We start from the raw sequence: 22424 nt of genomic DNA, 5'->3' as shown, positions 1-22424 counted from the left end.
TAAAAACCGGAGGTATAATAATTAAGTCTACATTATCAGTGCTCTATTTGAGAAGTGCCCCCATACATACTAAAAATCAAATCGAACCAAACAACATCTAGTGTTTGGGAGACAATGTTTGTAAAATATATAAAAAGGATATGAAAATGTCCTATGGTAAAATGTTGAAGAAATAAATTGCAAGTTATCCTGAGTCACAGGATACAATGATACACAAATCACATTGTTGGTTGTTTTAAGAGCAAACTATAAAACACTGGCTAACTATTGTTTTTACTTATACATTTATGTCAAAAAACACAAGTCTTAAGTTAAAATCGAAATTAGTAGGCAGTCTAATACTTTAAATATTATATTCTGCTAACTCCCTCGAAAAAGTAGGGTAGAACTACAATATTTTTATTATCCATCTGGAGACTTAGACTCAGTTAATGGATTTTTATTTTTTTTTAAAGAAGAAAAAAGAAAGTTATCAGAACCAGAAATGATTCGGCCCATGCCTTCTAAGACTCAAATTCATGTTATTGTTTTCCCTAATGTGATGCCATTAGCACGCTTAAAAGGGAATAATGAAGGTTTAGGTTCACAACATCAAGAATAACAGGATAGAAGAGCCATCAATGGACAAGAGACTTCAACAGACTTTGAAAAACTGAAAATAAATGGAGTAATGTTAATGTTAAATACATAGGAAGAGAGGCTTCATCCCAGTGTACACATGCAGGGAGGATTCAGTCTAGAAGAATAAGGAGGAAAGCTGGACTAGGAAATTGGAGGTAAAATGAAGAGACTACAAAAAGGAGATTAATCAAATATCCACATCAATCACTGACCGCTCTATGGCCGGATATAAACAAACCAATTAATTAACCTTCCAAACAAACAAGAAGCAATTTTAACTACCAACAACTGAATAATCCAAGACAAGGAATGCTGGCATGGAGGGGTTCCTCAATACACCTGGACTCATCCATCTAAAGCATCATTAAATGAACATCGGCTCATTCTTTCAATTTTTTTTTGAGTTTATTTATTTGAGAGAGACAGAGACAGGGTGAGTGGGGAGGGACAGAGAAAGAGGGAGACAGAGAATCCCAAGCAGGTTCTGCACTGTCAGCACAGAGCAACCCTAGACCATTCTTAAAATTGTCTATTAGTTAATGACTGCATTCAAACAAATATCAAACTTTCAATAGAAACTCAAGACAGCTGTTGAAAAGGAAAGAATCACAGTATATGTTTTGATTCCGCAGAACATATTTCTAATACCCATTATAGAAGTACTCCATTGGTTTGAAAAATCTTGGAATCAATCTGTACAAAATAGAATGTAAATCTTATGAGCCTTAATTTTTTTTTGGGGGGGGACAGAGAGAGACAGAGCATGAACGGGGGAGGGGCAGAGAGAGAGGGAGACACAGAATCGGAAACAGGCTCCAGGCTCTGAGCCATCAGCCCAGAGCCTGACGCGGGGCTCGAACTCCCGGACCGCGAGATCGTGACCTGGCTGAAGTCGGACGCTTAACCGACTGCACCACCCAGGCGCCCCTGAGCCTTAATTTTAAGACTGCAGATGACAGAGGATGGAAATTGTTAGTGGGAGCGGAGAACTGAATAGAAATGTTAATAGCCATATTTTATAATACAGAACACCCAAAGATATTCTACAGTTGAGTGAGAGAGAAGCAAAGATGTTCCTTCATTATATAAAGTTACAAAGTTAAGCAACAAAAGAGCTAAAAAGAGTGAAATTTCACTACATTAGTAGCAATCCTAGGAAGACCTGTCCACACACTAATGACCACCTCTAATTCCTCTCTCTCTCCTTTTCCATTGATTGTCCATTTCTCCTTGATTCTCATCAAGTTACCACAGTGACCACTCCACTGAATAGCTCTCATCAGAGTCACCAATGAAAAATCCAGGAATCAGATCTCAGTGCTCATCCTGCTTTTGTGCAATTTTTGAGGCAGTTGACATTCTGCAGGTAGGTAGGCAATGGTTAGAACCACAAACTCTGTACCCAGATCGCCTAGATTAAATATACAGTTTAGTAACCATGAAACTTTGTGCAATCTAATTGGTCTTTCGATTTCCAGTTTTGTTTTTAATCTGATAACTACGATTACTTACAATAGCTATATCAGAGGGTTGCTGTGAGGAATGGAATAATTAATAAGTATATAAAGTACTTAGAATGGTGACTGGGGCTACATATAAATTATTATTATTAATCTCCTCCTTCTCCTTAGCCTACTTTCTTCACTTGCTTTCCAGGCAAACAAATTCTGGTTTTCTTCTGACTCTACAGGCTGCCCTTTTTTTAGTTTCCTCTAGCAGGTCTTACAATCACTCATTGTCTAAATACAGTCTAGCTCTTGGCCCCAGTCCTCATCTTCTCTTCATCTGCATACAGATTTTTGGTGACTTTATTGTATCTAAGCTCACAGTTTTTATAATTTCTATATGTTTGTATTCATAGAATTTTCATATATGGCCTACACCTGTCCCTTAAATACAGTCTTGCAATTCCAATTGCCTTCTTCGTATTTTCTCTTGTATATACCTAGTAGACATCATAAAATTGACATGTCGATAAGTAAATATCTTTCTCCATACCAAATCTTCCCCTCCCACATTCTTTCCCTTTGCAGTAAATGGAATTGCCTTTCCAGTGAGAATCTCCTCACTGTTTACCAATCCCACTTCAAATCTGTCAGCTAATTCTACTGACCCTGCCTTCAAAATATATTTTGAACTTAACTTCCTCTCCACTTTCAATATGGTACTCCAAGCTTTTCTCCATGACCTTCTCCCCTTCTTGTTTTTACCTTCTCCCCATTAAAAACTATTTCCAACAAAGCAGCCAGAGTGACTCCTTGATTTTTATACCTGTTTACACCTCTTTATGGAATATGGTGGCTTCCCATTTCTCCTGGAATAAAATCCAATGTCCTTGCAGTGGCAAAAGGGTCACATCACGCTAGTGTTTCCCTGCTCTTCATCTGAATTAATCCTACTCTTTTCCTGCCTCCTTCCCTCTGATCCATCCCAACTGGGTTATTTACTCTTCTTAAAATAAACCAGACAAGCTCCTAACTCAAGGTCTCAGCTCTTGTCTTCTGTCAGCTTGAAACTCTCTCTCCCAAGATAGCCACACTGCTGGTTCTCTTACCTCCTCTGCTCAATGTCATTTGAGTGAGGGCTCCATATTTAAATTTGCAGGAATATGGCTTCTACACAGCATCTTTTTTTCTGGTTTGTTTTTCTCCACCATCAGCTGTCCAGTTAGTGATACATATTTTAATTTTTTATTGTCTCCCATCACTAGGGTAGATGTAAGCTTCAAGAGGGCAAGGATTCTTTAATCTCTTTTGTCCTCTGCTGTATCTCAAGTGCCTAGAAGAGTGTCTGAAGAATGCTAAGTGCTTAAAAAATATGTATTGAACACATTAATGGAGGATGGGAGAGATGGGGAGTGTGTGAATCAAAAGAGAATGACCAAATTAATGAATACAAACTAGTGTAGTATTTTATTTAGCTACATGTGAGTAACTACCAAAGGAAATACCTGAAATAATTAAAGTGTTTACCTCTTTAATAATAACTAAAGGGTTTATCAGACTGGGCATGAGACAGTCTGAGCATCAGGCCGTTGTTTTTAATAATGAGGATGTTATTACTTTGAATTCCTTTCACATATTTAAATACAAGTTAGAAGTGGAATGGACAGAAGTGATCAGAGGAAGTGAGAAGGGAGAGACGAGGCTGACTTGAGGTGTCTAACATGGGTCAATATATTTTATTATACCTATGACACGATATTTAAGGGGGAGAAGGTATAGTGTCAGTAGCTGAGTTGAGTGTCTATTACAAGCCAAGTGTTGTGCTAAGGAGGCACTTTATACATGAATCACTCTCTGAGGACTTCTCAATGCCTTCATGAGGCAGTTACTTCCATTCCAATAGTAGAGGTAAGAACACTGGTATTTGAACAGGTTAAAATCATTTGCTCAATGCCACAACACTGGGAATTGGCAGGCAGAATTTAAACCCCCGTTTGCCTGACTCTAAAATAACCAAAACTGTATAGATGCTGCTTCATCTATAACAACAGAAGTATGAGTAGTTGTCAAGCCTTTTAAACAGAGAAATAAAAGCACAACGTAAGCAAACTGTGTATGTGCGTATTATATGCTCTTTTATTATTGCACTCTCTTGGTTTCCTAAATCAGGCAATTAACAAAAACTCTCTATCCCTTCAATTATTCCTCTCTAGAAAAGAAAAAGTCCCACTTAAAAAATATTCATAAATGTCCTTTGCGTTTCGTTTGTTTAAAGTTTAATTGATTCACTGACTTTTTTGAAGAGCACACTATAGGCCACAACACAGAGCTGAGTTAAGAAACTAATTGAAGCCAGGTTCACGAGGGCTTAAATTACCAGAGCCTTCCTGTCATCTTAAATTAAACTTCCTTAATATACTTTGCAAGATTTATAACCCCAGGCTGAAAAGCTGTAAGCCGTCCCAGTTTCTGAGTGAATCCCCCAGAAGGAAATGATGTTTCCTGGAAAAGAGACAGGCAAATGTCCTCAATGGAAAGAGGGTTCCAAGAGCAACGTGTGTGGCGGGGGTCGCGGGAACCTTTTCAAGGGGCTGCACAGGGAATAGATAAGTCACTCAAAGAACACGTGTCCATAGATTTTGCTATTTGGCATGCGAGTCCTCTGAGAAAGTTCGTATAAATTGCAAGTGGACACATATTTGATTTTCTCCTACAAATGAGAAGCAGAAGGGCAAATGATCAGCTGCGGAAATCATAATCTCCCCAATTCTCAAAATAGCTGTTATGGTAGTTCAGAAAGATATATCTTCGTCGCTGCCTTTCTTACTTCTATGATCTATGTGATTTCTTACCTATTTCTACTTTTACACTTAATTTCTTTTCTTTTTCACATGTTTTATTTCCATAAAACATGAAATCTCTGTTCATGTGATTCAGTGATCACTATTTGCGAGTTGGTAAAATTCACTATGTAATAACAGGAAGGAAAGTTATTTAAATCATCTGGATAAAAATTAAGCAAAAAGATCCACATTTTAAGAAAAAAAAACCCTCTTTCTTAAAGCTTTTAGCAAATAAAAATCATCATCTTTTACACATAGTATCATGTTAACACTTCATGTATAGCTGGACCAAGACATAAGAAAAATAAATTTTTGTTTTATAATCTTCTTTCACTACAATGATTTACCAGATACTCTTAGGAAGATTATCCATTCATGATATGCATTCTGCTCATTCCTGGCTGGTCTCATGTGTCAGACGTTGTGTAAGATTTGGGTGAAATTAAACTTCCTGTCATCCTCCATGTCAACTAGAACTCTATGGTCAAAACTCAACACATGGAAAGGTATGATTAGCAGAAATAACCTGAATGCCCAAAACATACCGACTGATCAAATGAATTTTCTGAGTTTGAAAATTAAAGCATTCTTCTCTACTTTTTTTCTAGAAAAAGAAATAGTATCTTCTGATCTTCTAGTTCAAATTTACAGAAAAGAACGATGACTTCAACTCTTACTAAAGATTTTTATCAATTTTATTAAAACATTTCTCATATTTTTCCAGTTGGTTTAAGAAAGGGTCTTTACTATTTTCAAAATAAAAAGAAAAGCCAGAAAAATAGGAGGAACTAGTCTTATATTCACATTAAATAAATGCAAATAGGATGCTTTACATTACATAATCCAGCAAGTTCTTTAATCTTTACTCATGCAAAGTCCTTCCAAACATCATTGACAAAGAGAATTTAATTTTTATGTTAAGTATATTCACATTTTTGAGAATTGAAGACTTGATTAATCAAGGCTTTATCACTCCAGATATAACCAAGTATTCCCGGGGAACGTTTAAGAAATTTACAATCCGAGTCCCCGCCTGATTTTAATATAGATACTACAAATGGATAATTCCAGGAATAATAAGAATTTCCACTGTACATCATTTTGAAATTAATTGTATTTTAATAACATGACCACCCCAAGTCAAGGATATGTTTAATTATTTTTATTCTACTAATTTTATAAATATACACAATTGTCATTTGGAACTACTTACACTTGCAACTACCCATCTTTCTATTTAAAATTGGAAACAGGTGGAACACAGATTTGTTAATTCTTACATTATCTCATTTCAGAAATAATCGTAGAAAACTACTATGTGTAAGGCCCTGTGCTTATTATTATAATTATTACTGTTATTATTACTGTTACGAGTACTACCACACCAGTAATTAAGATATAACAAATCTTGCTGTACTGATAGTGCTTGCCTTTTAGAGGAAAGTGGCAATAATAAATAACGGATATAAGAAGTGATTTGAGGTTAAAGGTTGATTAAGGCTAAGCTAAGGAAAAAAAGAAAAAGTATGGCGAAGTGCAATGGGGAGCAGAGATGGGACGCAGGCAGGGTTAAAAGGGTGGTTAGGTAAGCATCAGTGGGAAGGCAACAGATGAGCGGCTGACTTGAGGCAGATGAGAGATTTAGCCAAGCAGCTATCAGAGTATTCCAGGCAAAGGATCAGCAAGAACACATTGCCTAAGGTGGGAGAAAACCTGGGCTATTTGAAACCATTGCAAGGCTTTGAGCAGAGAGTGACCTGTGCCAGATATGTTCACAGTGTCTTATGCTGTACTGACCCAGTGAACCTAAAAACAACTTCATGAGATGGGCACCGAGATGTCAGGCAAGTTGCCCCAGGCCACACAATTAGGCAGTGGGAGAACTGGGATCCAGGTTCAGGCAGTTTGATTCTAGAGGCAAGTTTCTTGTTGCCACCTGAGCAGGATACACACACTTACACACACACACACACACACACACACACACACACACACACACGCAGGTATGCTCTCATGTATGTGAGCCTACATACCCACAAACATGCACACGAAAGTGGAGAAAGAGCTGAGAAACCAAAAAAGGAGACTCTGTTACCCACACTCGATTCCTCTTGGTCCATGTTTTATTTTCTCTCTTGTATACTTATTAACCTTTAGGTCAAAGTGTCTGTTTAAATGAAAGATGTTCCAAATGATTGAAAACATTTGGAGCTATTTTTAAAATAGCAAAACCAAGTTACAAATTCTTAATGTATAAAATACTCTGGGAATATATACAGTTACATCAATTTATTTTAAATAAACAAAAAGAATAAAACAAAATAAAACTCTCACTGAACTGAAACAATGTGCCCTTAAAATTTTTTGGAGTTGACAGAGAAAAATATAAGAACATTTTCTGGCTAAATATCCAGAATACTATAGCAACCAGTTATTTAAGCTATTTACTTGGGAAGAGATTTAGAATCAACAGAAAGGCTTCATAAATCATGACTCATGACTCACACTTCAGGAGAATGAAGATAAATGTGTCACTGGGTTATTTTTTTCTGCATTAATTATCTTGGTTCTACTATAAAGACATATAGTAGATATCCTTTCTTATGTATACTATCACTACGGGCTTTTGAAAAATACATACAACGATTGTTGTACATAAGTCCACATAAATTCTAATTCATAGGCTATTCTCTGACCAAATCTATACAAATGGAAATAAGTATTAATGTTTGAAATAATATTCTTCAAAACATATAATAAATTCTATTAAAATTAAGACTTGTAGCCCCTCTACATCAGAGACATAAGTGCTATATTTACTACAGCAAGTACTCCACATTTATAAATTATTGGTCTAGAAAGTAATTAAAAGTAATTAAATTTATCATAAGAAAAAATTATTCAGGAGTGTGCCTCAGTCTTAAAGGATACCAGTGAAAAGAATACTCCTCAAAACCTTTCAGAGAAAAAATTAAGCAGGCTCGCCCCAAAATGGTGTAAAATTACCATGCCTACTATATAGGGTTTTGTATCTTAAAAAAACACAATTCCATAACAGTCATGCATATCCAGTAAGAATGAGAAAAACAATCTCCCCAAAAGGGTCATAACCACTGAGAACTCCTGGGCAAGAAATTCCACATGGCAGATACAGAAATAGAATGAGGTAAAGCAAAGACAAATGATACTCCATATCACTTCCAGAGGTCACATGTTTTCTACAATACATACCACTTAACTTCCTATGTTTTTTCCACTACTATTCCTGCCTTTTGTCCGTGGTTTAAGTAACTTACACCAAACTCTAGGAATTATTATTTCTGGCAGTTTTTACAACCTAGATCTCTTTCTACCAACTCCTCCAAATAATAATACATAATAAAAAGCTATTTCCTTCCCCCGCTCCTCTCCATTCTTAAGGAAATCCAAAGAACTTACTCCGTATTTTTTTTCACTTTGACTTTTGCATAATTTCACTTACATCATAAATAGCCCAGACGAGCTTAAAGAACAGAAACATATCTGCATTGAATAATGAGAAATATCTTTTATCACTCCATGAACTCTGTAGTATACCCTATATTTTTTGATAAAATTCTAATTTTTCTATATCGATTTAATAATTCATTAGTGAATAAAATCTGCCAAAGGGAATAGAGTTTACATGTTCATATAGAGAAAAGAAATATTGCCTAATATGAAGAAAGGGCTAGTTGACAGGTGAAAGAGAAGAAGATTTCTGAACTGTTGAATGAATATTTGACAATAAGGATGGGGCGTGTGCTTTGTGAATGTAATTTGGACTTAACTTTTTGAGTCAATACTAAATATCAAAAACAAATTTAAGGTAAACTGAGTGTTACTAAGTTTCATGTTTGTCTTCTAAGATGGAAAAAGTTAAATATTTACATATGTTTGATATGTATATATACTCTTCAACATGGTGAGTATTTTCATATTGGACATTCACCCCACTAAGGAAAAACAATCAGCTATTTACACAATAGAGCTAATGACCTGATACCCTGGTCATTGATGAGGAACAAATGAGTAGTATGCATGAAACTTGTTAACTTAATTTCATTCTGTGATGATTTTTTGATGTGTCAACTCAGTCCCACTTACTCAATCAAACACTAATCTAGGTGCTGCTGTGAAAGTATTTTGTGGATGTGGCTAAAATCCACAGCAGCTGACTTTAAGAGAGATTATCCGAGATAATCTGGGTAGGTCTGATTCCCCACTTGAAAGGTCTTAAGAGCAGGATGGAAGCTTACTTGAGAGAAGAAATTCCACCTGTATATAAAAGTTTTGGCTCATGCTGAGAGAAGTTCAGCCTGCCTTTCCTGCTCGGCTGCCTTTAGGATTTCAGACTTGCCTAGGGAGTCCCCATGATCATGTAAACCAATTCTTCACAATAAATCTCTTAATCCCTTATTGGTTCTGCTTCTCTGGCTGAACCCTGACTGATAGAAAGTCCAAATTGGAAAATGGCAGTAATGGAAGGGTAAGGAAAGTGCCGTGATTTGTCAGCACCTCACCCCAGGCTGTGTCTACAATGAGCCAACAGTATCAAGTCAGATGAACACATACATGTGTGTTTATAAATACACACACACACACACACACACACACACAATCATACATTAAAAACAGTATGTCCCCAAACACTCAAATCCCTATGTTTAACAGATCTGAAACTTTTGACAGACTTAATGAATTTATCAAAAGACTCAAAGACAATTGAGTAGAGAGTAGGAGTACAGAGTAGGACTCAATAGCACATTCTAAGTAATAATTTGCAGAAGGAAATAACCTGCCGCATCGCTGACAAGAAAGACATTTCACACACTTTGATACAAACCATAATCATCTCTAGAAAACAAACACAAATATTTCATCCCCGAAGTGATAAATGTTGTTCATCCAACCAAAAGAAAAGTGGTTTTAACTTGTGTCACATTAGTCAAAAAATATCATAACACTGATACAACGACATAAATCGGTTTTTCAAACTCACAAACAAAAACTCATTTAAAAACGAGTTGTATCTAGACACGTTGATTTCAAACACATCTCTGCTTCCCTCCTTACCTGGACTGCATATCTTGCTGGCTTTTGGCCTGACTGGCTTCTGCCTGAGGGGAGGCGTGGCTGACTGGCTGCTGAAGCTCCACCAAGGACTGGTAATACTGTTGCTGATGGTGTTGTTGCTGCTTGTAGCGAGACAAACTGAAAAACAGCCCTAGAATGGCTTTTAAGTTTCCATTTCTTATTTCTGTATCAAAGGGAAAATATACAAACAGTAAAAACATACAAATGAATGTGGTTTTCCTTTTTATTATTTGTTTTACAACTGAAATTCTAGTTGCCATTGTCTTAGACTAAATCTGTGAAGATGGAAATGCAACTAGAGTCTCTCAGTCACTTGTGAATTTCTGACACGTAGCATTTCCGAATAGCTCGGAGCTTCAGGGACTGAGTCACGGGATGGGGGGTACAGAGAACAAAACTTGGATGAGCAATGCTCTTTGCTGATCCTTAACTGCAATTTTTCTGGAGTTTGCTTCTTCCTACAAACGGATGGGCTGTCTTGTGCTGATCATTTGATTTAGCATTCTGCAGCCCTCACAAATACACAGCTGTTATCAACATAGTGATGGCTCTGAAGTGGAGAAAAAAAGCCACCTAAATGTTGGTTGTCCTGCATTATTAATCAGGATGGTATGGGTGTACTTTGTAATGGCAACTGGATTTATAGCAGTCCTAAATCACCCAACAATAAATTTATTAATATAGCTATCTATCTATAAATATAGATAGATGGACGTAGATAGATATATAGTACACATACATATCATAAAGTCAACATCGTATTAATTTTTAATACTCCAATTCTTTTATTTATAACTCATGTTATATATTAATAAATAATAAAGACCATGACATTAGATAACATAGCTGAATAAATGTAAATGTATAAATCCTAGTAGAAATACATCAAGCTCCTTTATAAACGTTTCTAATATTGAATAAAAAGTTAAATGTACAAAGTAAGCTACAATCTGACTCTAGCTTTTTTTCTCTTGTAGTTATAACTTAAAACTTAGGAGTAGAGATGGAAGTAAAGTCTGAAATAAGGCTATGAAACCTATAATCACATTCTAAATAAAACATGCTGTTGGCAATAAAATATACATCCTCCTGTGAGGTCAAGGTTTTATGCCTCCTTTTTGTAGTTTAGGGGCATTAACAAACTATTCTGATTTCTTGCTCTCTGATGGTTTATAAATGTCACATGGAGTCCACAGTGGCATTATTCATATACAATGAGAATGAGAATCCTGACCCCGCCAAACCTTCTCACAGTGGCCATGATATAGAAGAATTAGTCTGATCGATAAGAGGTTACAGTAAGAAAGTATTAATGTTCCCATGTACCCCTGGATGATCATAGCGGTTTTAAAAAAATCTCTGGTTTTATTAATATGCATATTTAATTACTTTAGAAAATCATTTTGAGCATTCATATACTTTTAGAAGATAAATGAAGACCAATGGGTTTATGTTAATAAAGGATGTCCCATGAAAAGGAAGAGACATAAAAAGAACAAACTGGAGCCTTTCTAACCTGCTTTTAACCACTAAAAAAGTGAAATATTTTCCTGGGGAATTTTATAACTTCTATTCAAAATTATAGAACCATCAGTTAGGTTTGAACCTAAACTTGTTGGCCACCAAATGAGTAATTTAATATTATGCAACATATATAAATGTAAAAGATAAAATAAATTTAAAACAACAAAAATAAATATAGAAGAAAAATTGGGAAAGCTCAATAATTCTACTAAATGTTCACTGTATTTCAGAAGCCACATAATTCCTTTTTCCAATGACAGCAAAAATTTTAAAACAGAGGTGTCTGATATTTCTAGTATGTGTCGGGTAAAAGGCTATTCGGAGAAAATAATCATAGTAGAAACATTAACAGATCTAAATTGTCAGAGTATATAAAAGTATTAAGCAGAATATTTATATATAAATTAACATTCTAATAAGATGGGTTTTGTTAATGCAGATCTCAAAGGATTTGCTATTTCATAATTTTAACAACTCGATTTCATTAATAACACTTGAAAAGTTTTCCTAAAAATATATGTGAAAGAGAAAGTCTCAGAAAAAAAAAATCACTTCAGTCTTTTCCCACTTTTCTGTATTTTAATGATGATCTTTTAAGCCTTTAATGACTTTAAAGCTTTTATATATAACAGTTATTAAATATTGTTAGTGCTAATTATTTAAGACCTCATGGTGCGTAATTTAAGCTCACCAAATATTTCAACTAGGACTACCAGTTTTATATTATAGAAATTTTATTGACAAAATAATATTTTCAAATTAATTATACTATTTTTACCTGTATTTAGGTCCACTATTACACAGCGTTATCTATGTATACATTTATCCCTCTACTTAAGACTCCAAAAATACTATACACTGGTAATAACATAAAGATTTTTTGTTAATCTACACCTCTCTCATACACTTATTCATGTAAGTAACAGTTTTGGCAAAATATGAAACATATATAAATAATTAAAGCATAGGTTAATAACCACTGCGTTTATGTTTCTATTATTTTGGAAACTTTACTGATTTCCTTTATATATTAAGAAGCTTTGTGCTCCCACTTTGCTTGTAATACAAAAATTTTTTTTTTTTTACAAACTTAGGTGTTATTTGTGACAACTATGCCTTTTCTTACCTTCAGCAGATAGACCTTGAACATTTACTCCTCTGGCTGCTAGAAAACTAAGGCAGACATCAACATTTTCAATCTGTAATATGAAAAGCAGTGAAAAAGCAACTTAGAGGGTTATTTTTAAATAAAAAAATGAGCTAAAATGAAACCAGAGAGTAAGATAAAGAAAGAATGAATACTTTACATTCATTTCATACTACAGATCTTTACCAGAGTTTAACTAGAATTTTTCCGGCTAACTGAAGAACGAATATAAAGCTCGCATTGTCCAGTGTGGTATTTACAAACAATTCATAGAGGCCTGATCAAGAATGGCATTCTTACAAATTAGCAACCCACCTACTTAACATAAATCTGGATTTTGTGCTTCACAAATAAGTCTCAACGAAAGCATCCATAGAAGAAGACTGTTGCTTATGCAAGTTATAGAATGTTCGGATGTAGGTAATTGAGATTCAATCAGTGAGATTTGGTAATATGCCAGAAGGGTTGATACAGCATGAAAGAAATAAAGCAAATTTTCATCTTAAATCATAGCAAATCTTTATTTTTAAAACTGTATTTGTATTTCTACAATTGTATATTCCTCTGATTAAATAAATATAGGTATTGTCTTTGTAATGTAAAATTGTGATGCCAGGGTGCCTAGATAGCTCAGCTGACTCTTGGTTTTGGCTCACGGTTTATGGGTTCCAGCCCCACGTTGGGCTCTGTGCTGACAGCATGAAACCTCTTGGGATTCTCTCTCTCCCTCTCACTCTCCCTCTCTCTCTACCCCTCTCCTGCTTGCTCTTTCTTTCCAAATAAATAAATGACCAGAAAAAAAAAAAGTGATGCCATGGCTTTTAAACAGTTAGTTTTGATATGATTACTAGCTTGTAACCATTTAGAATGATATGCAAACAAAAAACATAAAACAAAACACAAACAAACAAACAAAACCCAAATGACTGATTTATGTTACTTTACAGGTTGACCTCAATACTGACCATCATGTTATACAACAAAGTTAAACAGCTAAGAATTTGTAAAAGAGTATAGGAAACTAGAAAGTCCTATTTCTTCATGAGTCATCTCCCTAGGTTGTTTTGGTATTCCATAAATCTTGGAGTTCTAAAGTAAATAGAAGATTTAAAGTTAATCCTTGGCAAGGTATTGTTTTCTGTCATATTAAATTATCATCCAAATCTATGCATATGGACATACAAAGTTCTGCCAATGTCCTCTCTAGCTTAGCTTCACAGCAAGGTCAAAGTGTCTCTTAGAGAAAAGAAAAAGAAAAAAAAAAGAGATTAAAAATCTGTCCTTATAAAATGGACAACAATTTATATTCCATTTTAAATGTAATTTTATGCAAAACTAAATTAATAACATTCAATTAGATATTCTTTGCTTAAAAATGCAGCCAAGATCTACACATTTGTTTTGTGAAAAATGATTTTACGGATTTATTTCAAAATAAGTTTTACTAAAAAACAAAAAGTAAGTTTTATTTAAATTATTCTATTGAAACAATAGATTTGAAGTCACTAAGTCCAACAGGATCAAACAGACCTTGTTTGCTAATTAGCATGTGACTATCCAATAACGCTAAGGTGCTGAAATATATTTTACATTCTTTATTTACATTTCTCTTTGCTACTATAAAATAAGACTTGGAAGGAAGGAATTGAGGAGGAAGGAAAAGAATGGGAAAAAGACGATATTCTACTGTATCCATCTAAAATATTCTTTTGAACTTTTTTTTTCCAGGACCATTACAAACAAGTAAAAAAAACACACTAAATAATTACTGTGGTCTAATACTGAGAAAGAGAATTGAACTGACTATTTTCAAACATTCACCCTAATAGTCTTGCTGTTCTTAACTCCATAGCAATTATATACCTTTTACAGAAAATAGGAAGATTCCTGATCCAAACTTATACATAATTTACAGCAAAATGTTCACAGGCTATTATTGCCTAAATTTCAGTTATTTTTATTATACCTGCACAGATTAATTCACTGTAAGAACCACAAAAGTTTAATAGATAGAGTCTGTAATTAAGAATGTAAGATAGGTTTTTTGTTTTTGTTTTTTCTTTTTGTTTTTGTTTTTTGGCTACCTTTGAAACCACTTAAAAGCAAACTGGTGCCTGGAGTGGGTATCAGAGACCAAGAGCTCTTTCAGCATGCACCATAAATTAGAAAGGAAAATAAAAGGGCCCTAAAAGAGTAGAGGAAAAAAAATATTTAAAATACATTCTGGGGCGCCTGGGTGGCGCAGTCGGTTAAGCGTCCGACTTCAGCCAGGTCACCATCTCGCGGTCCGGGAGTTCGAGCCCCGAGTCGGGCTCTGGGCTGATGGCTCAGAGCCTGGAGCCTGTTTCCGATTCTGTGTCTCCCTCTCTCCCTGCCCCTCCCCCGTTCATGCTCTGTCTCTCTCTGTCCCAAAAATAAAAAATAAACGTTGAAAGAAAAATAAAATAAAATAAAATAAAATACATTCTATATTCCTTACATAGCGATTTATCAGGGGCATTCAACATTTTGGGATATTCCTTTATAGTTATTCATTATGAGTACCAACAATTCAAGATAGTTAATTCACTTCTGTATTACTGGTATAGTAGTTAAGTAACAGCAATAGAACAAGTAGTTGAATACTTAATTTCCAGTAGGACTATTAAAGCCTACTCTATTATAATATATTCAACGATATTTGTTTATATATTCAGGCATGGGGTTTTTGAGACTTCAAGCCCCTGGAACATAGGAACTACATTTTGTTGGCTCATGTAGTTTCAGCAACCTAAGATGGTGTTTAGTATCTGATAGGTGCTCAGTGCACACTTCAGGAAGAATAGAGGTAAAAAGGAGCAGTGGCCAGTCCATCCCTGTACTTTTGGAAGAAAGGAGTGGAGGGGTGGTGGGGGGAGGGAAAAGGAGGAAATGGGGAGGAAAGGGGAGGGGAGAGACATCATTTGATTCAGGGTATACAGGTTCAATTATCTTCGGGATTTTTAAAAATATACTAATTCTCTGTGCCTGACTCCAGACAATATAAATCAGAAATTCTGTGGGTTGGGGCTGAACATCAATTTGTTGTCAAATTTTAGCTCCCAGGGTCAGCCTACCTTCCTCTTTACAGATTAAGCAACTGACCTGCAGAGATCTCATATAAAGATGAGCAGAGGAAGCCAATAAAAGAGTGTATACTTTTTATCCCCAGTTTACATGAAATCCAAGATGTGTAAAAGTAAATAATGAAAACAAAATCAGAATAGTGATGAACTTTGGAAGGGTAAAGTCTGGAAATCTGCAGGAGGGGACCAGGCATGCTGAAAGTGTCCTTTGTTCTGATCTGAGTGTGACAACACAGGTATACACATTTTTAAAAAGCAATCACCTATATACTTGAGATTGGAGTATTTTTTATACTTTCTATGTTTTTATTAACCTCAATTCATACTAGAGTACTTTACACTCTTTTATATATGTTTCACTTCAATTAAAAATAAAAATAAAATGATCAGCCCCTATTTTATTGAAAATATAGGCATATAATGGGTGCCTTGTATGAAGGCTTGATGGGTGGCTGTTGCAAGTAATTAAGTGAATGACGATGGTGTTTAAGACAATGGTGGTGGCTGTGAAGGTGAGCCAGATTCTGGACGTAAGTTAAAGAAATCTGGTGGGAAGATATGGCCTGTAAGAGGAAGTGAGGAGTCAAGGATGACCATGATACTATAGAATTCATGCATTTTACATCTTATGCCTGTGGTATTTTATATAGATCCCTTATAGCAGGAATACAGAAAAATCCATTCTCAGTTCTGTGGGCACCACCCTTCTCATATGGCTCAAGAAAAAGCCCCATCCATACCTCCTAGTCACTCTAAGACTTTTATTCATTTATCTACTACTACGTCATGCACAATTTGTTGGGTCTATTTGTGGCTTACGTTTCATTGGCCCAGAACACCCATATTGCCTCCCTCTTCCTGTTCAATTTAAGCATGGCTACATAAAATATATAAAAATATTGACTTTGTAATAAAAATAAAACAAAGTTTCTAAGTTATAAATCTACTCAATAACATCCAATTTCTAAGTTCTAAATCCAGTCAATAAGATCTAGTCGGAGGTTTCAAAATGTTTGGGTGCACTGAGCCTTGAGGCTTTTGGTTGTATGAAAATATCTGATGTTATCACAATGTCTAAACAAAAAGACAATTTTCCTCAAATAAATACAAAAACAGACTGCTGTATGTTTTCCTTACTGAAGACACAAATTCAATAGAAATTGGTTCATATTTTTACCTCAGTAGTTTCTATTTGTATAATTAATATTAGTATTTTGGAGCACTATCATTTAATTGTGTTTATGTTTTATAAAATCAAACCCTTAACTTATTAATTCATCAAGCATTTATTCAACTTATTTTATGCATGGAATTATGCTCAGTGTTGCAACATAAATTTCAAGACATAGCCATGACCCTTGGATCTTTTCTAAAGAGCACTGACTCATTTGCAATATTTTCCACACTCTTGTGAAATATCAAAGGCATTTTTCAAAAACAAATTTCGCTGATCATCTAATTTTATAAATGTACATTTATCTTGAGCCTTGTGAACTTGCTAAATATGAGCATGCATATTGCTAAATCACAAATTGGGTTTCAAATGAGGAAGAGAGGGTTTTCATTATTTTCACTTACAAAAGCTGTAGATAGTCATCAGTGTATTTGTGCCTTCAAAATTTTTTAACCCTGAGGGTCAATATATATTTTCAACATTAAACGTAGTGAGAGGATATATTGGAAATATTTATATTTTTTCATAAGCTATTCCAAAAAATGCAGAATTTTAATTAGCACATTTCTTTATAAGCTGCATGTTTTATGAAACCTAGCCTTTTAGTATTTTTACCATGAAACTGGTATAATCCGTTTTGGAAAGTCTGACTGGAGGCATCTTTCACAATATTAACAAGGTTCTATCCTGTCCATTCACATGTTTCTTTCACTTTTAGTTATCGATACTTAATGAAAAATATATTTAGGTCCTAAATATCTGGGTATGATTAATATCAACTTTATAGTTTGTCATTAAATTTAACATCGGCACCAATGCTTAACAATGAATGAGAAATTCATTCAGCAACTATTGACTGTTTATTACATGCAAAGAGCTCTGCTAGATGGTGAAGGGATATAAAAATGAATTATAAAGTCTTTGCCTTTGTGAGCTTGTAAAATAGCTGGAGACAAAAAAAGATTCATAAACCATCACAACACAAGGCATAATATGGTAAATTCTAAAAAAGGATTATAAACAATATTTTTTGGCAGTAGAGAGAACGGACTTATCAATTTTCACTGCAGACCTGGGAAAAGCTTCATAGAAGAACAATCATTGAAACTTGAGGGCTAAGTTTGACTTTGATAAGGTAGACAGGTATCAGAAGGAGGGCCGGTCACGCCCATCAGAGTTCCCAAGAGCAAAATTGCTCCATGAGAAAAGAGCATGCCAGTCTTTACTCTCTGCAGTTATGTTTACAAAGCTGAATTTTAGCTGGAATGGAAAAGCCTCTATTGCCCCTTGGATTCTGAAAACACTGTGGTATAAAAAGTTAAATAACTGTAAACCAGGTAGCAGACATAATCCTTCAAAGTTTGAGTTCTTTCTACAAATGCAATGCATCCCGGTTAGGGCATGTCTGAAGTGCCAGATAATGCTGTTATGAATCATACATAGAGAATGTCTACAAGAATATAGACTAAATTTAACTTTTGTTATCTCTGGATGGTACATTCTCTTGTGACTTGCGCTATTTTTGATTAACGACACATCTTATTTTTTCATTATAAATGTGTACTGGTAGTGTCACTATATAAATGAAATAAATGTGATTTCAACCAAAAAAAAAAAAAAAGGTAAAATTGCTCAGTGTGAGTGAACTCCTGTCCCATCACGAAATTCAAACAGTAATATAAATTTTAGCCAAAGGTTTTAATCAGATACAAATTCATCTGGAGAATTCTTAAAATGCAGTCATGTTTCTGCATTGATTAAAATTATTCATGTTTATTTTAATTCATGGATTTAACAATTAACTATTCATTGAGCATGTCTGGGTCCTTAAAAATATATAGTTTTATAGGAGAGAGAAGCAATTCCAAAGTAATGCAAGGAATGTTATGGCCAGAAAAACACAGACTCCTGGAGAAGCATGAACAAAGGCCTATTCCTGACCAGAGGTCAAGTAACTAGGGAAGGAGAAAGTTATCAGTAACTAAGACTTAACTAACACTTAGAAAGATATCTTCATCTGAAGTTGCCATTACTATACCATTTTATACTGAGAAAGATGCTGATCAGAGCATTCAATTGACAGCCTCAAAGTCACAAAGAGAGAATATAGCAAAACTAGAGCCATGTCATTAACCCCCACATTTTTCTCCTTAAAAGGAAGACTGAGCTAGTCGCTGAAAGGTTAGGAAGAGTTAACCAAATAAGAGGATGTGGTATGAGGTGAATCCAAGGAAGGAACACTGTCTGAACTGGCCATGATTGAGAAACACCGTAAGTTAAAGGGCTGACAAAGAATTCAGAAGAGCCGGGAACATTGAGAGTAAAAGTCACCTAAATCTTTCTTCACTACTTCATTGTTTACCAATGTGAATAAAGCCTACTCCAAAAGGTGATAACCTTCAATCCGTTTCAAGATCCAAAGTAGGAGGAAAGATCATGCAGCAGGGACTCCAGGCATAAGCATCTTGAAATCTGGAGAATCTGGTGGCAGGAGAGAAGGCCATCGAGATAGACAGAGGCTTGCTGGAAAACATGTGCCGTGCCCTGGTGGGAGTCTGGGCTCATCTCAAAGCCCAGGGAGCTAATGGTGTGTTTTATGCAAAAGAAAGAAATGCGCAGTGTTGCTTTGAAGACATGATCACACAGCACATACACAGATTTATTGACAGTAATAAAAGTTTCACACATCATTTTCTATTTATACTCTTTGCAATGCACTCTGATTTTTCAAAATTATACTTCAGTGTATTTCATTTTAAAATGTCATTTTTAACATATTGCCTTTACAACATACTAGGCAAAAAAAGCACCATTTGGAAAAAACTCTATACTACATGTCACGAATGGAAGCAGGGAAAATGGCTTAGAAGCCACTTTTCTCCACCTCTCAATGACCTAGCACAGGGAGTTCACACAGAGTTTTAAGCACATAGGTTATTTACTCCAAATGCAAAACCCTTTTAATGTTCACCATCAACTCCAGTAAATTTTATACAATTTTTCCTATTCAATAGAGACTTGGAAAGATAACTTACTTTTAATAAATGTAATATTAATATTTAATAAAAATATTTAATAAAATAGCAGAGCCAGAATTCATATTCAACCCTATCAGTCTCCAATGAACTTGAGCTTTCTTCCACACTAAGCTTTCTACCACTGTAATTAAGACATTCATTTAAAAGAATTTTTTTAGGGGTATCTGGGTGGCTCAGTTGGTTAAGCATTCGACGTCAGCTCAGGTCACGATCTCCCAGTTTGTGAGTTCAAGCCCCGCGTTGGGCTCTGTGTTGACAGTTCAGAGCCTGGAGCCTGCTTCAGATTCTGCGTCTCCCTCTCTCTCTGCCCCTACCCTGCTTGTGCTCTGTCTCGCTCTGTATCTCAAAAATAAATAAATGGTAAATTTTTTAAAAAAAATTTAATGCTCATTTACTTTGAGACAGAGAGAGAGAGAGAGAGAGAGAGAGAGAGAGAGAGAGAGAGAGAGAAAAGCATGAATGGGGGAGGGGCAGAGAGAAGGAGACAGAGAACTGAAGCAGACTCTAGGCTCCGAACTATCAGTGCAGAGCCTGATGTGGGGCTCAAACTCACAAACTGCAAGATCATGACCTGAGCTAAAGTCAGATGCTAACCCACTGGCCACCCAGGCACTTCCATGTAATTTAGACATTCTGACTAAGACATTTCCAGCCTCTGACTCAAGCTCTCTACATGACTGACAGATAGCCAGGACTCAGCGCCTGGCACAAAATAAGTGCTCAATAAATATCTGGTTGAATGTAAAGATGAAATTGTGTAGTATGAGGGGAAAGACAGAAATAGTATGCAAAATCCACTCGTTCTGTATAAATTCTAAGTTCACAAAGTTTAAATGCTTCCAAATTAATTCTCAAATATCCAATGTACTTTTATATGCTGGCATATTGACATATAGAATGACTGATGTGGCCACAAGCCAAAGAATACTGGCAGTCTCCAGAAGTTAGAAGAGACAAGGAATGGATTTCTCCTACAGTTTCAGAAGGGAGCACACAACTGCTGATACCTTCATTTTGGCCTTGTCATACTGATTGTAGACTTCTGGCCTCCAGAACTGTGTGAGCTTAAATTTCTTTTGCTTTAAGCCACCAAGTTTGTGATAATTTGTAACAGCAACCAGAGGTAATTAAAACAATTTTCTAGTCGATAGAGCAGTAGACATAAAGAAACTTTAGCAAAGCTAAGGATGAGCTGGGATCCGTGAGCAGGCACATTTCCAGGCTTTGCCCTCTGAGTTTTGATTTGTTAAGACTTTGGGGAGGGAAGGTAAAACATGCAGTTTGGATAGTTGCCTCCTGTCACTGCAATGCTAACCCACCCACTTCCCTTTTCCATTTCAAGTTACTTTGTGTTGTGGGATAGAGAGAGGCAGAGGGGATAGTAATTTTGTTTCACTCATCCCTTTCTTTTTGTGCTGAGTGGTCTGTGGTTAGATTCAAGGAGTCAGTTTATTAATTAAGCAGTAAGTATAATAACTGAAAGTTTTTCAGTCAAGTAAAACTGGGTTAGCATCCTACTTATGCAACTTATACAAGGTAAAAAATTTGCAAAGTTTTTACTCTCCTGAAGCCTCTGCTTCCTTATCCATGGGATTTTTAATCCATGGGATTAAAAATATTTTCCACATAATATACGAGGATTAAAGATATTTATAAAGAGCCGAGTTCCATACTAGGCATCGGTGTATGTGTGTATGTGTATATATCTACATATATGTGGATATATCTAATATATATATTATATCCATAATAGAAATGCTTTATGTAAACATCTATATTCTATAACAGAATCTATGTGTGTATGTGTGATTAGACAGATGTATATGTATAGTGTATATATATACATGTATATAGGTATGGATACAGATATGAAAAATCCATTAGTATTTTATCAGATAAAAATTATTTTTTCTTTAAAATTCTACTATTCTAACTGGCTTGGTAATTAGAGAATAATAAATATTGTTTAATATTTTTTACAAATATAAAATTATAAATATTACCACAGTATTTGTTGAGCTGAAGATATACTGTGTGGGTTTTAATGAATTCTTACTTTTCAGTTTGTTTCAGAAGACAAAACAAAACAAAGAATCTTACTATGAGGTTATAAAATTTTTCTAAACTTAAATAACGCATACTTCTATATAGGACTAAAGTTACTTAGAACAACTAATTATTTGCCAAATGCATAATGTTACCACAAATCTATACACTCTTATTTAGCTCACATACCCACACCCTCTCCCAAACTAACCAAAGTTTATATTCCTTCCATACGTAGGAAAAATAAGTATGGTATTAAAGAAAAATAATGTATATTATAAGCTTGGGGGGGAGGGAAGAAAGAGGGACCAAAACATTAAAGAAGGAAGAGAGAGAGAGAGAGAGAGAGAGAGAGAGAGAGAGAGAG

At 35.1% G+C, this 22424-nt stretch overlaps 1 protein-coding gene across 6 annotated transcripts in view; it reads right to left on the bottom strand.

The window, feature by feature from the left end:
* The window catches only part of NAV3 (neuron navigator 3), a 592036-nt gene that overhangs the window by 220746 nt on the left and 348866 nt on the right, over positions 1 to 22424 (bottom strand). For all 6 annotated transcript variants that reach the window (XM_043561562.1, XM_043561563.1, XM_043561564.1 and 3 more), the window contains exons 4-5: positions 12675 to 12747; positions 10004 to 10187 (exon numbers count right to left, since the gene is read on the bottom strand). In XM_043561562.1, the coding sequence (XP_043417497.1) occupies positions 10004 to 10187; positions 12675 to 12747 (257 nt within the window). The remainder of the gene's footprint in view (positions 1 to 10003; positions 10188 to 12674; positions 12748 to 22424) is intronic.

Source organism: Prionailurus bengalensis, chromosome B4 (assembly GCF_016509475.1).
Source record: "Prionailurus bengalensis isolate Pbe53 chromosome B4, Fcat_Pben_1.1_paternal_pri, whole genome shotgun sequence".
Lineage (NCBI taxonomy): Eukaryota > Metazoa > Chordata > Mammalia > Carnivora > Felidae > Prionailurus > Prionailurus bengalensis.
Note: the sequence above shows the minus strand (reverse complement) of the source record. Positions and strands in the feature narration are given on the sequence as shown.